The 18725-nt window shown below is 39.5% G+C and overlaps 1 protein-coding gene across 2 annotated transcripts; it reads right to left on the bottom strand.

The window, feature by feature from the left end:
- Positions 1 to 717: 717 nt before the first annotated feature.
- Positions 718 to 18337, bottom strand: sod2 (superoxide dismutase 2, mitochondrial). Of its 2 annotated transcripts, none has more exons than XM_047151111.2 (5): positions 18240 to 18337; positions 1912 to 2114; positions 1658 to 1774; positions 1311 to 1490; positions 718 to 1073 (listed from the first exon to the last, which is right to left on the bottom strand). In XM_047151111.2, exons 1-5 carry the CDS (start codon positions 18266 to 18268, stop codon positions 928 to 930), a joined length of 675 nt encoding a protein of 224 aa, XP_047007067.1. In that variant the 5' UTR covers positions 18269 to 18337; the 3' UTR covers positions 718 to 927. The 2 variants fall into 2 exon arrangements, with proteins under 2 accessions (XP_047007067.1, XP_017311503.1); XM_017456014.2 differs by lacking the exon at positions 18240 to 18337 and adding an exon at positions 4090 to 4245.
- Positions 18338 to 18725: the final 388 nt, after the last annotated feature.

Here is an 18725-nt window from a genome sequence, read left to right as displayed (position 1 = left end):
TTCTATCTGCACATGCTGACAATTAGCAGTAATTGTTCTTTAAAAAAAATAAAAAATAAAACATTACTTTTCACTGTATCAGAGTGACTTGGGAACAGCATGTAAACAGCGCCCCCTTGTGATACATAAGCGTTATTACCTTTGTTACACTAAAGCTTACAGAGGAATAATGCTGAACATTAATAAGCAGGTTTTATTAATATAAATAAAAAGGCTGGGGGGGGGGGGGTATTATTGAATTCTCAATAAATAAATAAATAAATAAATAAATAATCACTAACCCTTTAGTGAACGTATTGTTACTGAAAAACAATGTCAAAGTTCTGACATCACGGACAAGACTTTATTCCATTCCTTAATGTTGCTGATGATCAGTTCCTTGTGCCAGAAAGCAATCCGTTTTAACTACAGAAGTCGAGTATCTCCAGTATATACGTATGATTAAATCACAAAAGGTCTACGTATGGGTCATAACTCAGGACGTATGACATCATTTACTGAAAGTGGTCTATTTTCCATTCCTCAAGATAATTGGGTCTGAGGCATGCCGTGATGATCAAATCCAAATGTTCAGTTTTTGTACACACATCACATAAAAGATCACGAGCGCTTTCAAACCATCTCCCAAAATAATGTTACACTTCAACTCATCTGTTTTAAAAAAAATAATAAATAAATAAATAAATAAAAATAATAAAAAAAACACATTACTACCAATTTGGTTTAAATAATGGTTTAATTACACATACTGAAAACAAACACATTATTTTGGTGACTTGAGAGTCTGAGAGATTCGGACAAAAGAGCTCTGGTTTTTATCACACCTCCTCTTCTTGTACTAGCGGTTATGAAATTTGACATTAATAATGTGGTGTGGTGTTTGTGCGTTTTGAAGAAGACTAGATTATCGTCAGAGATGTGATTGTTTTACTTCTTGGCAGCTTGAAAGCGCTCATTAACATTCTCCCAGTTTGTAATGTTCCATATGGCTTTAACGTAGTCAGGTCTGACGTTTTTGTACTGAAGATAGTAGGCGTGTTCCCAGACATCAATGCCGAGCAGCGGGACGAGACCTTAAAAAGAAAAAACGATACAAAGTGAGAGAGAAGCAGAAAAAGATGCAAGACAGTGACTACGTTTACATGGACGGCAGTAATCTAATTATTGACCTTACTCTGAATAAGACAATATTCTGATTGAGGTGTTTACATGAGTCGCTTTTAGAATATTCCTTTCATGTTCAGGTTTTACATGTTATAGAACATAGATCGATTAACGTCACACGTCATCAGGTGTTCATTAGTTCTTACCAGTGGTTCCCTGCAGAGGATCTTGGTTTGCACACGCAGCAATCCTCAGCCTTCCGTTCTCCTTATCGTACCCCAGCCATCCCCAGCCTGATCCTTGAACTGCCACAGTGGCAGAAGACATCTTCTCCTTCATCTTCTGGAATGAGCCAAAGTCACGCTTAATGGCCTCCATCAGCTCACCTGGGGGGGGGGGGGGGGGTAACAATAATAATAAGCATTTACATATTTTTTGTTTGTTTCATGCATATTATAAAAGGACCATTTAAAAATAGGTACTTGAGAACACATGTATTATAAAATACATATTGTGAAGATTTAGAGCAAAGGAAGTGTACAGCGTCACTGACCCTGTGGTTCTCCCCCACCGTTCGGTGACAGGTTTGTCCAGAAGATGGTGTGGTTGATGTGACCACCGCCATTAAACTTCAGTGCTGCCTGAAGGGCCACTTGTGCTGTTACATCACCTTTAACAAAAGATTATTAACAGGGGGCAGAGATGACAAAGAGACAAGCCAACTAGCAACTTATTTTACAAAACCGTTTCGTCGAATACTAATTCCTCATTCGTTTGCTGACTGACCGAATCAAACCTCTGATTTACCTTTGGCCAGAGCCTCTTGATATTTCTCTTCAGTAACATTAAGGTTGTTGACGTATGTTGCATGGTGCTTGTTGTGGTGAAGCTGCATGATCTCAGCTGAGATGTGAGGTTCTAGTGCACCGTAGTCATAAGGCAGATCTGGAAGTGTGTGCTTCTGTCTGGAGGCCAAAATGCCTAGCAAGGGATTCAAGCCGGCTGCACACCTAACGTGATCCACGGTTTCAAAACATCAGGACAGAAACAAAGTGATGGAGGATAGGGATGTACAGGATGTCGAAAAAAGTGTATATCATTTTCGCAGTGCTGTGAAAAAAATATTTGCCCCATCCTGATTTCTTGTTTTGTGTGTACAAAATAGTTTTATATTGTCAAACGAAATACAACATAAAACAAAAGCAACCTGGGTAAACGCACAAAGTTTTTTAATTGATTTATTTTATTGAAAGAAGGGAAAAAAAACAAGCAAACAAACAAAAAATTATCCAACACTTATCACCTATGTGAAAACCCCCCCCCCCCTTAAACTTAAAATCTGGTAGTGCCACATTTAGCAGCAATAACTGCAACCAAACACTTCTGGTAACTAGAGATCAGTCTTTCACTTACTTCTAGGACTAGGATTTACTCCTACGCTTTGGATCATTGTCTCGCTGCATAATCCAATCGCGTTTGAGTTTCAACTTACGGACTGAAGACCGGACATTCTCCTTTAGGATTTTCTGGTAGGGAGCAAAGTTCATGTTTCCCTCAATTACTGCAAGTCGCCCAGAACCTGAAGCAGCAAAGCATCCCCACACCGTCACACTTCCACCACCATGCTTGACCGTAGCTAGGATTGATCTTTTTGAGGAAATTTGGACCCCTGTCTTCCAAACAGTTGCACTTTCAACTCATCAATCCACAGAACATCCTCCCAAAAGGTTTGAGGATCATCAAGGTGTGTTTTGGCAAAATTCAGACAAGCCTTAATGTTCTTCTTGGTTAGCAGTGGTTTTCACCTCACCACTCTTCCATGGAGCCATTTTCCCCCAGTGTCTTTCTGATAGTCGAGTCATGAACAGTGACCTTTATTGATGCAAGACAGGCCTGTAGGTCCTTTGATGTTGTCCTCGGCTCTTTTATGACTTCCTGGATGAGTCGTCGCTGTGCTCTTGGAGGAATTTTGGAAGGTCGGACACTTCTGGGAAGGTTCACTACCGTGCCGAGTTTTTTCCATTTGGAGATCACGGCTCTCGCCGTGGTTCTCTGGAGTCCCAGAGCCTTTGAAATAGCTTTGCAACCCTTCCCAGAGTGATGTATTAAATTTTGGCATGGTGTGTTACTGGCTAAGAGCTTTTAACGAACTTCCTGCTGTTCAAAAAAAAATGGGGGTCTGGCTGAACCCCATTATGAACGCAGCTTCATAGATTTGGGGAATTAGTAACTATGGCAGTAAACACAGTATCACACAACTGGTATTGGATAATGTTTTTGCTGTGGTAATTTGTATTATTGTGTTTACTCAGGTTGCCTTTGACATTAATATCACATCAGAGGTGGAACCTTATATGAAAACAGTTGCACTAGAAAAACTGTGCACCCTGCCCTCAGATATTTTACACTCTTGCCGAGCAAGAACCTCAAACTATGTGCAATACTATTGTGTTATTTTTGTATCTGTAAACGTTTCCACAACCAAGACGAACTGCATGTTGATACGTGAAATTCTGGAGGGCACGTCGGACGGCGTGGCGCGGTGACGTAATGACGTGTGACGTTATTCAAACTAATGTCCTAGAACATGTCAAAAAGGAACATGACAGGAGTATTCTAAAAGCGACTCATGTAAACACCTTAATCACAATATTATCCTACTCGGAGTAAGGTCAATAATTACATTACTGCTGTCCATGTAAACGTCGTCAGAGAAGGCTAATCTAGAACTAAATGAACAGCCTGGTACTTTAACAACTGACACCAATCGAAATATTTCAGAGACTTGACTTTTTATATGAATTAGATTTATAGGTCAAACTGGTGAGTCCTGTAGTGTTGGACTCAGTAAATAGCTAGCTAACAAGTTACTAACGTCTGCTAGCTGGGCTAACTGATTACGTCGTTAAGTTCGTAACGTAACATGAGCACGTAATACCGAGCAAAACACCGAGTATTTAAGGGCTTTTAATTGTCTAGCATTACCTGCGAACATGTCCAATTCTGCTCAACATGCTCTTTCTTACTTCTTGTGTTTCACACTGCCCAGTTACGTTAACCCCCTCACACTGACCTCAGTCCTAACCTTCTTCTTCTTCTTCTTGTTTTAATGGCGGTTGGCAAACCACTTGTGGTTGTGCATTACCGCCACCTACTGGACTGGAGTGTGGGCAGTAGATTGGCAGGAAGAAAAAAAAAACTAATAACAATAATAATAATAATACCAAAACAATAATAGATCAATAAAAGAAAACAAAGAAATAAATAACTATATACTAGATATTCCTACTAGAGTACTAAAGTCTCTCACTTATCCCAGTATTTTTCAGATAGTATATTAGGGGGCGATGCATTTTCCCAGATGTTTTCCCCAGCAAGTTCTCTAGTGTCATGTTTTGTTTTCCAATCTGCATCTCTAGCTCAGTCCTTTCCTCCTCATACCTTTTTTTGCAGTCTAACAGAATGTCTTTTACAGTCTCTTGTGTACTGCAGTGTGTGCAGAGTCCAGTGGGGTGTTTTCCTATTCTGTTGAATGCTAGATTTAAGCCAGCATGACCTATTCTAAGACGCGTAATTATCATCTCTTCCTTTGGGTTTCTGCCCTGCCTCACACTCATACCTACTTGTTTTTGTATGGTATATATGTGTCGTCCGGTGTCAGCGGTGTCCCAGTGTTCCTGCCATAATTTATGTGTGTGTGTCCCTTTGTGATGGTTTTGATCTCTGCTCTACTTAATGGTATTTGTATATCAACTGTTCATGCCTTATCGATCTTTTTGCCAGTACATCCACAGTTTCATTTCCTTCTACCCCTACATGTGCAGGAACCCAGAAGAAGGAAACATTCAGCCCCTTAGCATGAAGTATGAGAAGCAGATAAAGTATTTGGTAAACAATGTCTTGTCTGCATGATGTTTTCTCAGACTGTATGCTTGATAGTGCTGATAGACTGTCAGAAGCTATAGCGACATCTTGGCTCTGATGATTTTTTTTTCCAACCACTGCAGTGCCAATAAGACTCCTAATAATTCTACCGTGTACACTGATAGATGATCGGTCGCCCTTTTTTTGACTGCTACTTCATAACGGGGAATGAAAAAAGCCGCACCACTGTGGCCTGTCTCAGGCTGTTTTGACCCATCTGTATATATGAGTAATTTATCCTGATATTGGTCCATATAGTTTTGAGTTATTATCCCTTGTGGTGCTATTTTAGAATTCTCTTTTAATATTTGTTGTAATCTTGTATCTACAGATGGTTTTATGAATCTCCAGGGTGGTACATTTGGTATTGCCACAATGGGGTTTACTTGTAGCTGACTGAGACCTGCATTTTGTGCATTAGCATTTCCTAACCATCCAAAGCTATTAAAGTTGGTCCTATAAAACTCTGAGCATTCTTGTAAGATGGCTTTCGTGGGGTGCACCCTGCTATGCCCTTGTAGATTTACCCAATATTCCAGCATGATCTTAACCCTCCTGATACACAACGGCAGCTCTCCTGTCTCAATCTGTAACGCAGTCACTGGTGATGATTTAAATGCTCTAGTACAGATCCGGAGTGCTTGTGTCTGTTCCATATCGAGCTTTTTAAGATTTGATTGTGATGAAGACATGTATGCTATGCAGCCATAATCAAAGGCGGCCCTCATAAGAGCCTGATAGATGTTTATGAGCGATGCCCTACTTGCTCCCCAGTCTCGCCCTGACAGACATCTCAGAACATTATTCATCTTTTTACATTTGTTCGTAATTTTATCAATGTGAGGACCCCAGGTCAGCTTCTCATCAAAGATCACTCCTAAAAATCTCACAGCCTTGACCTGTTCAAGATCTATCCCATGTAATTTAATTGGTACTGTTTTATGACGTTTAGAGAAACATATACCTTGTGATTTTGAAACTGATAGTTTAAATCCCCATTCAGTGCCCCATTATCCGCATAAATCGACTTACCTATATTTTCTCCAACCTGCTCAAATATGTCATTAATCATAATATTAAACAGTATTGGGCTACATACACTGCCTTGTGGGGTACCATTTTCCACTGCATATCTATTTGAGTACTCTGCACCTACTCTAACTTCTATTGGTCTTCTGTTCAGGAAGTCTAATACCCAATTATATACTTTACCATATAATCCTAATTTGTCGAATTTAATTAGAAGTCGATCCTTCCAAAGCATATCATACGCCTTTTCAACATCAAAAAAATACAATTACATTTTCTTTGTTAGTTTTTGCTTTCCTAACTTCTGACTCTAGGCGTAATGCAGAATCCATTGTCCCCCTCCGTTTATGAAATCTTGACTGATCCGGTGAGAGAAGACCTTTACTTTCTATATAGTGATCTGATCTATCTGTTACCATCCTCTCCATAGTTTTGCCTAGCTGTGACGTTAACGCTATGGGTCTGTAGCTTGCTGGATCTGACGGGTCTTTTCCAGGTTTGTGTATTGGAACTATAACTGCCTGTTTCCATGTTAGTGGGATTTTTCCTGTATTCCATACCATATTGAACAGTTTTAATACTATATCGAGTGTGGTGTCTCTCATGGGACCTAACATGCTATAGAATATACCGTCTTTCCCTGGTGACATTTGCCGTGCATTTGATGTGGCCCTTTTTAATTCAAATAGAGTAAATGGCAAGTCCAACTCTTCCCCCTGATGTAGACCTTCTTTCTGCTATCCCTGGGTTTTGGGCAAGTGTCTGATCTCTACACTGCTTAGCTGTTGAGGATAGGTTTTCAGTACTGTGGATCTTCACAAAAGTTTATACCAAAAGTTCAGCTTTTTCTGCATTGCTAATCGCATTTATATTATTGCCACTTAACACTGGTATTTCTACACTGTTTCTTATTCCACTCATTGTCCTAATTGTTCTCCGTATGTCTGATAGCTGGGTTTCTCTTCCAATTTTATTGCAGAATTGTCTCCAATACACACGTTTGGCTCATCTAATTGTTTACCTAACTACTGCTTGTGCCCTCTTATAGTTAATCAAAGTTACCAGTGTATGGTGAGCTTTGAGTTGCCTAAAAGCTTTATTTCTGTTTTTAATTACGATACTACAGCTCTCATTCCACCATGGCACGCTCTTTCTTCGTTCACGTCTTGTCTTTTTAGGAATTGTTTCCTCAGCTGTTTGTATAATTGCCGTAATCACTTTCCTGTTCATTTCTTCTACATCTGTAATATCCTTATTCACTAATTCCACACATTTTATTTCACTCAGCATTTGGAACATCTGCCAATCAGCTTTATCTAACCTCCACCTTGGTATTCTCACTTCGCTATCCTGGTGTATCTCTACTCCTATCCTGGTTATTATTGGATAGTGATCACTGTCGACTGGTCTAAAACCTCCCGTGTGCTGATTCCTGCTATTTCAGGTGTCATTACTGTCAGATCAATAGCACTTTCTGTGTTATGTGAGCTACTATACCGTGTGCCCTTCCCGTCATTAACACATACCAAGTTTTTATCGTCTATAAATTCCTCTATTACTGATCCATTTATATCAGTGTTCTTACTCCCCTATATCGTGCTGTGTGCATTAAAATCCCCACACCGTACTATTTTCCCTTGTGTCAACCCACATACTGCATTCAGTATGTCAGTGCTCAGTCTATTACAGGGATTGTAAAAGTTGACTATCTTTATACCAGGGGTTCCCAAACTTTTCCAGGGCAAGGCCCCCCAAATGGCATTAACATTTGACCGAGGCCCCCCTTTTGCAAGACGTCTTTAAAACACATTAAAAATACAGACTTCTGAATATATCCCCCCCCTTTTTTTTAAATTAATAATTACATCTTACATCTTTACATTACAGTACATTAGGAATTGATTGTGTGTGTTTGTGTGTGTGTGTGTGTGTGTGTGTGTGTGTGTGTGTGTGTGTGTGTGTGTGTGTGGTTGTCTGAGAGTGAGAAAGAGAAAATCTTGTATTTATCTATTTTTCCACACAAAATTGTTGAGGCCCCCCGGGCGCCCCCTGGTGGCCCCCACTTTGAAAACCACTGCATTATACTGTCTTTTCCTGTCCATATTCTGACTACCACAGATTCATGTTCTTTCCCTTTATTGATTAGGTTATATTTCACATCATTTCTTACAAAAGTTGCTACCCCTCCACCTTTACCCATTTCCCTATCATTTCTGACTGTAGTATATCCATAAATCACAAAGTCTACCTGTGGTTTCAACTACGTCTCTTGCACACATATTACCTGAGGTTTATCTAACACATCACTCACAAACTTTTTGAATTATTGTCCATTAGCTATAAGACTCCTGGCTTTCCACTGCAATATAACTAGGATCATGAAGAGTCGCCGGCCCATGACTGAGAATTAGAGATTCCTGCAGTTATCATTTCTTCCACTCCTTCACACCTGAGTCCTTTAACACCAAGGTGATTTTTCAGCTGATTTAACTATTATTTTGATCTTTTCAGTCTTACTCTCGGTCTGTGCTGAGCAATATATAACCTCAACCATAAACAACACAAACTCAATCTTGCTCATAATTAGCATATCTTTCTTTACTGCAATCTTTTCACAGCTCCCACAAGGTCTATCTTTATTTTCTGGTTTATAGCCCTTCCTTTCACCAGACACTTTCTTTACTGCTTCCGCATACGTTATTCCTTGCGATGTCTTCACTCGTTGCACCTCCACTGCCTTCTTGCTGGCTTCACAGCCACGGTAAGCTGTGCTCTCCTCCAGAAATTGCAGTATTTGAGCTTTACTCCTTCTCCACACTTCCCGTACTCATGTTCGCCTGCACACCTGCCACATCTCTGTTTGCCCTTACATATTGCTGCCACATGGCCATATTTTTGGCATTTAAAGCATCTCAGTGGTGGAGGAATATATGGCCTGACCTCATAGCTCATATATCCTATGTACACCTTACTCGGCAGTCTAGAGTCTCAAACTTAATCATCACAGCCAAGCTGTCGCATTTATCCCCAATTCTAGTTGTTTTAATACGTTTTGCTTCTAGTACTTTTGCCCCTGAGATATTGTCTTGTATTTGTTCCTCTGTTACACCTGTAGGTATCCCTGAGATGACTCCTCGAACCCATTTTTTTAAATATCCAATCAACAAACAGTGAACTCTCTTACCATCTATTTTATTCAGTTGCATGGCTTTCCCTTCCTGCGCTTTACTTCTACAAATAACCAGTAGAGATCCACTTCTCAATATTTCAGCACTTTTAACCTCACCCAGTAGTTTGTCTATCGATTTTTTTAGCTGAACCGGATTCCACTCACCAAACGTTCTCCCTTCTTGAGATAATTTTATGTTTACTTTGTGTTCGTCGTCCTGTTTTGTTGCTAAGCTAACACTTTGCTCGCTATCTGTTTCCTCTGTGTTTTAAAAGATATTTTCTTTTCCTTCCCCCCCGTTTTCTCGATCGTACTATGTTCCATACACTCCTATCTCTCCCGCCATCTTCTTCAAACCCCATCCCACTTCCTGATTTGTCACTTCTTTCTGCCATCTCCTGCCCGCCTCGACGTCTCTCGAAGCAATGTGCTGTAGATCAGTGGTTTTCAAAGTGGGGGCCGCCAGGGGGCGCCAGGGGGGCCTCAACAATTTGGTGTGAAAAATAAATTCTCACTCTCAGACAACCACACACTCACAATCAATTCCTAATGTAATGTAATGTAAAAATGTAAGATGTAATTATTAATAATAATAAAAAAAGGGGGGGATATATTCAGAAGTCTGTATTTTTTAATGTGTTTTAAAGACATCTTGCAAAAGGGGGGGCTCGGTCAAATGTTAATGCCATTTGGGGGGCCTTGCCCTGGAAAAGTTTGGGAACCCCTGCTTTAGATTACACATGGCACATTCTTCTCTGAGGACATTTCATCTGTTTTTTTGTTTGTTTGTTTGTTTTTTTGCCAAAGCTGAAATCATGAGGTTGTTTGCTCTTTTTGTTGTTGTTGTTGTATATTTAAGTGTATTGAGCTTAAAGAAATTGATTTATCAACTTAAAAACAGTGTGTCAGTTAGAGTTATTTCATGCTTTCTCCTAACCTGTTCACAATTTATCTTGTGAGATAAATCTGGGTAAAATTTGTAAAAATAAATAAATTAATTAATTTTAAAAAAAATAAATTTAAAAAAAAGGTAAAATATGTGGCAGAGGCAACGTTCCAAACATATGAAGAGTGGGAAAGAATGAAGAAAAAAACACCAAGTAGAAAGCATTCCTCATTCCTCAAGTATTCATTGAATCTTATTTCCATTTAAATTGAGCTAAAAGCAGTTTAATCTCGTCCACTAAAATCCCATCGCACCCCAGCACATCACAAAAGACCAGGGTTACTTCTTCATAAAGTCTTTGAGCAGGATACACAACAAGTGTTATCTAAACCAAACAAAGCTGAAGGATCTACATGCGGAATAATGAGCAGAATATTCCAAAACTGACATATAGATGAGAAACACAGCCGTCATTACAAATAAATATCATCAGATGAAGCCAGATTGGGATTTATTATTGAAGCCGAGCTGAATATGAATATGAAAACTAAGAGCTTTAGCTAATAAACTGCCGGGATTTTGACATGATGCCATATTCTTCAAGGTAGCAAAGCCTGGCCAAGCTTTCCTGTACAAATGACTCTTTTCCCTTAAGTGGAAAAAAGAACCCCAGCCTAAAGAAAAACACTGGTGCTTACAGGTCACTGCAGAAAAAAAAGGGGGGGGGGGGGTTCAATACGCCAAGATGTTTGAGATTTTCAGTTTACATCAGTCTTTCTGCTGTTTACAGCTCGAACATATTAACTGATTTATTTAATATCATTCAATGTCAGTATATCTTTTGTAAAGAGGCACAGAGGCAGTTGACGGAAAAATGCTAACAATAGTCTTTCAATCCCGCTTTATTTCTCTGGATCGTCACAACTATCGGATCCATTTGTCTCTCTATTTCAGCAGTAGCCCTCCCCCTTTTTCCAGTGCATTTGATGCTGACTATAAATAAGGCTGTCAGTCCAGGTTAAAAGTTTTCCACACGCCTCTGGAGTGGTCAAACATCCCTCTGGAGATTTTAAGTGTTTGGAAAACGGACACATCTCCCAACTACATTTAACTTTTACCTTAATAAGTCTCTCTCTCTCTCTCTCTCTCTCTCTCTCTCTCTCTCTCTCTCTCTCTCACTCATTTACTTTAAGGAGTTCCAGTTTAACTTAAGGGGATGAGAGCATTTTATTAACCATGAGCCAGGAAAAGAGTCACACATTAATGCAGTGTTGAGAGGGAAACAGACAGTGAAATTGAAACCATGCAGTACTGGACTCAAACATGTATTGAGTCAAAGATACTTTATCATAATTTGCTCTAACCCTGCCTTTGCTTTTTCCCTAACCCAAACTTTGTTTGTTGAAGGGGCACCAATTAATAATCGAGAGTATCATGTGCGATTGATTAAGTCTGGTTGAGCTTAGTTGTTGTTGTCCAGGTCAGTCACGGCTAATCCGTGCAAGCTCGTTTCTTTACCTGAGAACGTCGGGGTTACGGTTTGGCTTGGGATGATTTATGATCACGTTCGTGCTTCCTGCATGCTGTAACTTTGTGTGTTCGTCTGTTTGTGTGTTAGTGTGTGCATGTGTGTGATAGGGATTCTTCTTTATTGCCAGGGGATTTTCCATCAGCAGAATGTTAGACAGAAACGGATGCTCTTATGACTCAAAAGCCAGGACACTGGAGTGGAATATCAAAAATAACCATTACAAAATGTTTCTTATTTTTCTTTTCTCAATCACACTTTGTTCCGACACCTTGGTTCAGGATGTTTTTTTAACGTGCGGATAATCGTCATTATGTCGTCTGTTACTTTTGAAACCCGTCTGCCAGGAAATGAAATGAATATGTGACACTTTTATCTTTTTCCAAGTACCCTATGATGTTCCTGACACTTAATGAGTTTTCAAGATGTATTTCTGAAAGGAATTTTTCAAATTTAATAACTTCCAACCGTAGCCAAGACAGAGAATGAGCACTGGGCTTCCAATGTCTATGTTGGGTATTATATTGTCTAGATGTGTTCCTAAAAGTTTAAATCACACCAAAAGAATATGTGACCGTTTCATTTAAGCTCTGTGGAACGACTATTTTTAAACCATACACTTTTCTGTTTATATATGTAAAGTATAATTCAGTTACTGCTACTGTTTTCTCCCACTGCCATCAGATTACCAGGCACGAGTCAACTCCAGCAGTCTTTAACTTCTGAGGGAAAAATATGTGAGGTCCAGCATTCCTCAAAATATCTGTCTGTCTGTCCTTTTCTCTAACACTCTTCTTATCATCACCCTTTTCCTCCATCTTTCTCCTTGTTGTGTTTTGTCATGGTCCGTCTGTCTCCGTGAACTTGCCCCAATCCCGGTGGAAAACATTAAAATATAATTCATGGTGTGTGATGAGTCTGCAAGCATGCAGATAAGACTAATGTCTCTGCTACGTAACCGTCTGTCCAGATGTTTTCTCTCTTTTCTCTTGTCTATTTTAGTGTCTGTTTTTCTCTGCTGTCCTCTGAACAGGAATATCATGAGTGTCATGTTTCTAGTGAGCGGAATGGTTTCTTCATTAGATGATGCAAGATTGAAAAAGACGCACTGTTATCCGATCCTATTTTTTTGTCAGTTGCTCCTCAATGACTTTCCCACAGTTGTTTAAAAAAAAAAAAGAAGTAAAGTGCACTTTGCAGTATCTAAAATGTTTTCAGTAAATATGATGATTTTTTCAGTGACTACAGTGAAATTGTACAGTGATAATATGTAAGTTGCGCAGTTTTGAGAGTGAGGAATGTAAATCTGGAGCCACTAATCAATCAGTCCAGAGTTTCCGGGGTTAAAACTTTTATGACTATAGAAAACCTGTGGACAGAACACACTTAATGATAATGAGTCTTAATTGATCACATATACATTACAGTACAGTGAAAAAGAATTGTCGCAATGTAAATTATGAGAAAATGAAAGTGTTCATTGACCTTGGATGCATGTAAACCTATTATATGAGACCTCTAAAACATAATTCGGCACGTACATAGAGGATAATAGGTGCACTTTAACCACTGAGCCACCAGTGGCCCAGACGGACGAGTGAAGAGCCCTTAAGGATCCTAGAGTTAACCTGTTTTCAAAGAGTTTACAGAGTAACAGCATGAAAGCAAGCGGTGATTTTAAAGTTTAAAACATTTATTATTACCAATGAAGTCTACTGAAAATCTATACGTATTATTTTACAATTAATATTGAGTAACATGTATAGGTTAATGGATTTCCCCCCCAAGAAGCATATCATAAAATAAGTAATTACTTTAATGTGACACGTAAACGCTTATACGACGCTTGTATCGATACACATTGAGGAAATATTGAGGAACTGATTAAATCTAAAGGGATTACATCTCAAGATCTCTCCAGCTTTAACTGCCAGGATGAAAACATGAGAGCTTAATCCAAGTGAGTGGGACAAAGAGAGGTTATTGATCCTCTGCTGCGGAACCTCCCAAATACACTGCCATGTAAAGAATCAATAGTCCCAAAGAAAGATATTTCATAATGCCAGTGCAGTCCATCCATCCATTCATATTACAATCTCCTTAGACAATTCCACTTCCAGGTGTATGTAAACGACAAGTATTTTGCTAGCCCATAACAAGCATGAGAGCTGTGAGGCTTATATATGCTTTCCTCTTCAAGAGAAAATGATATTTCAATAATGTTTCACTGGGACCAGGTAAAATTATAGCTTGATCGCTTTAATGATCCTGTAAGTAATCTGGAATTATTGAACAAACACAGCAAGCACGTTACCAAAGTGTCCTTTTTACATGTAACATATGTAAAAATATCTCTCTGTCCTGTGTTACACATTTTAGAGTCATCAGGAGAATGGGCAAGATGGCTTATATATATATATATATATATATATATATATATATATATATATATATATATATATATATAATGTAGTGTTAATTACAGTTGTTGAGTGTTGAGTAACAGTTATTTTATGTCTTAATAATGAGTCCGGTATTAGCCAATCAGATTTGGCTACGTCACTATACCGGAACTAGTGGACTGTGTTGTTATGTTCTTTAAGGCAGTAGACTCCGGTGCGGATGGTTGTTGACAAATCCATCAGCACTGGGCAAGAGCATAACTCCGTTGTTGTAACTTTGTGTTTAATAAGAAATTAAAGTTCCTGCAACAAATTCTCTTTACGCTTCCACGGACACTTATAAGCCAAGACGAAAGTACAACTAGTGTGTCAGAAGCTGAGGGAGAAAGAACTTCATCGTCAGATTGTGAGTCGCTGGGAAAATCCTTCGTGTAGTGACTTTATTATTCGATTGACCTTATAATCACTGCAAAACGCGATGTGAAGCAGTAATAAAGACCGATGGGCCACGTTTGTTTGTTTGTTTATTTGTTTATTTATTTGCGCTATCTGTAAATCCACGGTGAAGAAAGAAGCACGGGGTCTCCCTTCCCCCAGCGGAAGGGGCGGCGCGTGCAGTCTGTCACGTGTCACAGCCATTACTACACACCCCTGCGATTCTATATTGAAACTCACAGTTCACAGTGTATTTCTGTATCTAAAGACTACTAGAAGTAAAAAAAAAAAGGAAGGACATTACATAAATATATGAAATAAAATAAAAGGAAATTAAAGAGAAGTTTTCAAGCTCGATTTTAATACAGCTTAGATATGAGTGAGCGAGAAGGTGAACTTGGAGCATCAGCTGCTCCAGACCTCCACACTGGACACAGGCTGTGCTGTCACAACAAAATAAACAGCTCCAACGTGACATTTCACCTCTGCTCCAAAGATTGGAAGCAACAGAGTCTAGTTTGATTGCTGTCACACGGCAGCCCCTTGCCTGAAGGGTAACACGTGGTCCCCATCCACATGAAGACACTACCACACTTTCAGCTGTCCCTGATAGAACCCACATGACAGATGGTGATGCCACAGGGCCTTCAGATGCTGAACGGCTTTTTGCGGCTGAACTCGCTGTCATTGATTAGACGCGTACGGAGCCCTGCTAGTCCAACTTCCTCCACACCTGGCCTGGATGTGAGACCCAGAAGCTGTGTGCAGGGACCCAGCCGTTATAATGGCTGTTTCGACTTGGGTTCAAACGCGCACGCACCTTCAACTACTTCAGCGTCCACCAATCACCTCACAGCCCCTCGTGGTAGCACTCCAGATGGACCTAAAGCTAAACTTAACACGTATGATGGTAAAGATGACTGGGATTCCTTCATCATTCCTTTTGAGCGAAGTGCTGTCATTTACAGATAGGGCACAGTGGAGAGAGTGGATAAACTCCATGAATGTCTACGGGGAGCTGCTGTCAGATGGAAGCCACATGACATCTGGGCTAGGGACAGCTGAGTTTAGCAGGGAAGCTAAAGGTATACCTGAGTTTGTCCAGGAACTGCAAGCTAAACTTCAGCAAGCTCATCAAGTGGCAGGCCAGAACTTAAGCGCCGCTCAGACTCGCCAGAAGGTCTGTGACTTACGAGCCAGAGTGAAGTCCTACCATGTAGGTGATCTTGTTCGAGTGAGAGTCAGTAGTAAGAGAAAGGGCTACAGTCCAAAACTCCAAGCCCCGTGGCAAGGACCATTCGTCATCAAAGCATGTCTTGGACTAGTGCTCTACCGAGTCTGGGGCAGACGAAGGGAGAAAGTGCTGCATCATGATCGCTTCCAACCCTATCTAACTGACCACATAGCTGCCTGGATGCAGCGTCTGCGACACATACACTTGCACAGAGGAAGGCCATTTTTCTATCACATAATTAGAAAGTCACATTTTCTCTTAAGTCCAAATTTGAACATGATGCAGTTGTTTCCTAAACAGTAAGAAGAGGTCCTGCCACACATAAATAAGCAAGCTGTCTAAACCAATCAGTGGCACGTCTGGCACAAAGATTTTGGTGAATGAATCTAATGCATAAGAGAAACAGAACTGAAACTTGTGCTGCAGGCACAGAACATGACAAGCCACACTACAAAACAAAAGCACAAGAAGATTAATGAACAAAATGGAAAGAGGAGACGTGATTTCCCTTTACACGCTCCAATTGTTGATGGAGGGGTGACTTGGCTCAACGTGCACCAACCATCTGGAAATTATTCGCTTTTTTTGTTAGCACCAATAAAACATCTAAAAGTAGTTCTTTTAAAACTAAAGTGAGAAAAGAGCCCTATTAGTTAAGGCAGCACTGAGTTCCTCCACCCATTCACTCTCTCGCTTATTGAGACGATGACTATACTCACTGCTATACAGAAATAAATGGGGGAAAAACTGTAAAAACCTCAGGTGGATTAAGACATCACTGTAACATTCAATACAGTGGTTTCTTAATTATATTATAACACATATGAATCAGACACCCAAGCCAGCTGTATTAATTCTATCTGCACATGCTGACAATTAGCTGTAATTGTTCTTTAAAAAAAAAAAACAACTTTACTTTTCACTGTATCAAGAGTGACTTGGGAACAGCATGTAAACAGTTGTAAACAGCGCCCCCTTGTGATACATAAGCGTCATTACCTTTGTTACACTAATGCTTACAGAGGAATAATGCTGAACATTAATAAGCAGGTTTTATTAATATAAATAAAAAGATGGAGGGGGTATTATTGAATTCTCAATAAATAAATAAACAAACAAACAAGAAATTTAATAAATAAATCATTAACCCTTTAGTGAACTTATTGTTACTGAAAAACAATGTCAAAGTTCTGACATCACGGACAAGATTTTAGTCCCTTTCTTAATGTTGCTGATGATCAGTTCCTTGTGCCAGAAAGCAATCCGTTTTAACTACAGAAGTCGAGTATCACCAGTATATACGTATGATTAAATCACAAAAGGTCTACGTATGGGTCATAACTCAGGACGCATGACATAATTTACTGAAAGTGGTCCATTTTCCATTCCTCGTGATAATTGGGTCTGAGGCATGCCGTGATGATCAAATCCAAATGTTCAGTTTTTGTACACACATCACATAAAAGATCACGAGCGCTTTCAAACCATCTCCCAAAATAATGTTACACTTCAACTCACCTGTTTTTTTGTTGTTGTTGTTGTTTTAAAAAGGTAAAAACACATTACTACCAATTTGGTTTAAATACACAGACTGAAAACAAACACATTATTTTGGTGACTTGAGAGTCTGAGAGATTCGGACAAACAGCTCTGGTTTTTATCACACCTCCTCTTCTTGTACTAGCGGTTATGAAATTTGACATTAATAATGTGGTGTGGTGTTTGTGCGTTTTGAAGAAGACTAGATTATCTTCAGAGATGTGATTGTTTTACTTCTTGGCAGCTTGAAAGCGCTCATTAACATTCTCCCAGTTTGTAATGTTCCATATGGCTTTAATGTAGTCAGGTCTGACGTTTTTGTACTGAAGATAGTAGGCGTGTTCCCAGACATCAATGCCGAGCAGCGGGACGAGACCTTAAAAAAAAAATAAATAAATAAAAAGATGCAAGTAATCTAATTATATATATATCGCTGACATTAATATCACATCAGAGGTGGAACCTTATATGAAAACAGTTGCACTAGAAAAACTGTGCACCCTGCCCTCAGATATTTTACACTCTTGCCGAGCAAGAACCTCAAACTATGTGCAATACTATTGTGTTATTTTTGTATCTGCACGTTCTGTGTCTATGTAGTTAACTGTTTAGATTTGCTAACTAATGCAAGTTTACTGCAGAGGGTTTGTTGCAATACTAAAGCCTGTTAACGCTGCAAAATTAATCACGTGATACAAGTCTACCACAACCAGAGAAGGCTAATCTAGAACTAAATGAACAGCCTGATACTTTATCAACTGACACCAATCGAAATATAAAATTCAGAGACTGGCCTTTTATATGAATTAGATTTATAGGTCAAACTGGTGAGTCCTGTAGTGTTGGACTCAGTAAATAGCTAGCTAACAAGTTACTAACGTCTGCTAGCTGGGCTAACTGATTACGTCGTTAAGTTCGTAACGTGACATGAGCACGTAATACCGAGCAAAACACCGAGTATTTAAGGGCTTTTAATTGTCTAGCATTACCTGCGAACATGTCCAATTCTGCTCAACATGCTCTTTCTTACTTCTTGTGTTTCACACTGCCTAGTTACGTTAACCCCCTCACACTGACCTCAGTCCTAACCTGCCCTTGAAGTTTCAACTTGAACCTGAGAGGAACGTACCATTTTGCGCATTTAGGTAGGACTGTAATGCACAAAATGGTGCACTTCACACCAAGCATCTCACTGCAACTAGAATGTGACGAATTATAAAGATTTAGTTATGGAACACTTTTAAACATTGCGTTATTTTTTATTTCTAAACACGATACGCTTGGTGCTAATAATGAAACTCTGAATCCCACCCCTGTGCCTGTTCTCTAAACCCTAAAGACGATTCCAGACATTTAGGAGTCGACTCTGATTACGGCGGTTGGGATTCGATTGAATCGAATCCCAACAGAACAGTTGATTCCACGCAATATTGTTCTCATTCAAACAACAGTACACGTTACAGGAAACGATTTAA

This window comes from Ictalurus punctatus, chromosome 25 (genome assembly GCF_001660625.3).
Source record: "Ictalurus punctatus breed USDA103 chromosome 25, Coco_2.0, whole genome shotgun sequence".
NCBI classification, from domain to species: domain Eukaryota; kingdom Metazoa; phylum Chordata; class Actinopteri; order Siluriformes; family Ictaluridae; genus Ictalurus; species Ictalurus punctatus.
This window is presented reverse-complemented; position numbering and strand designations above follow the sequence as displayed.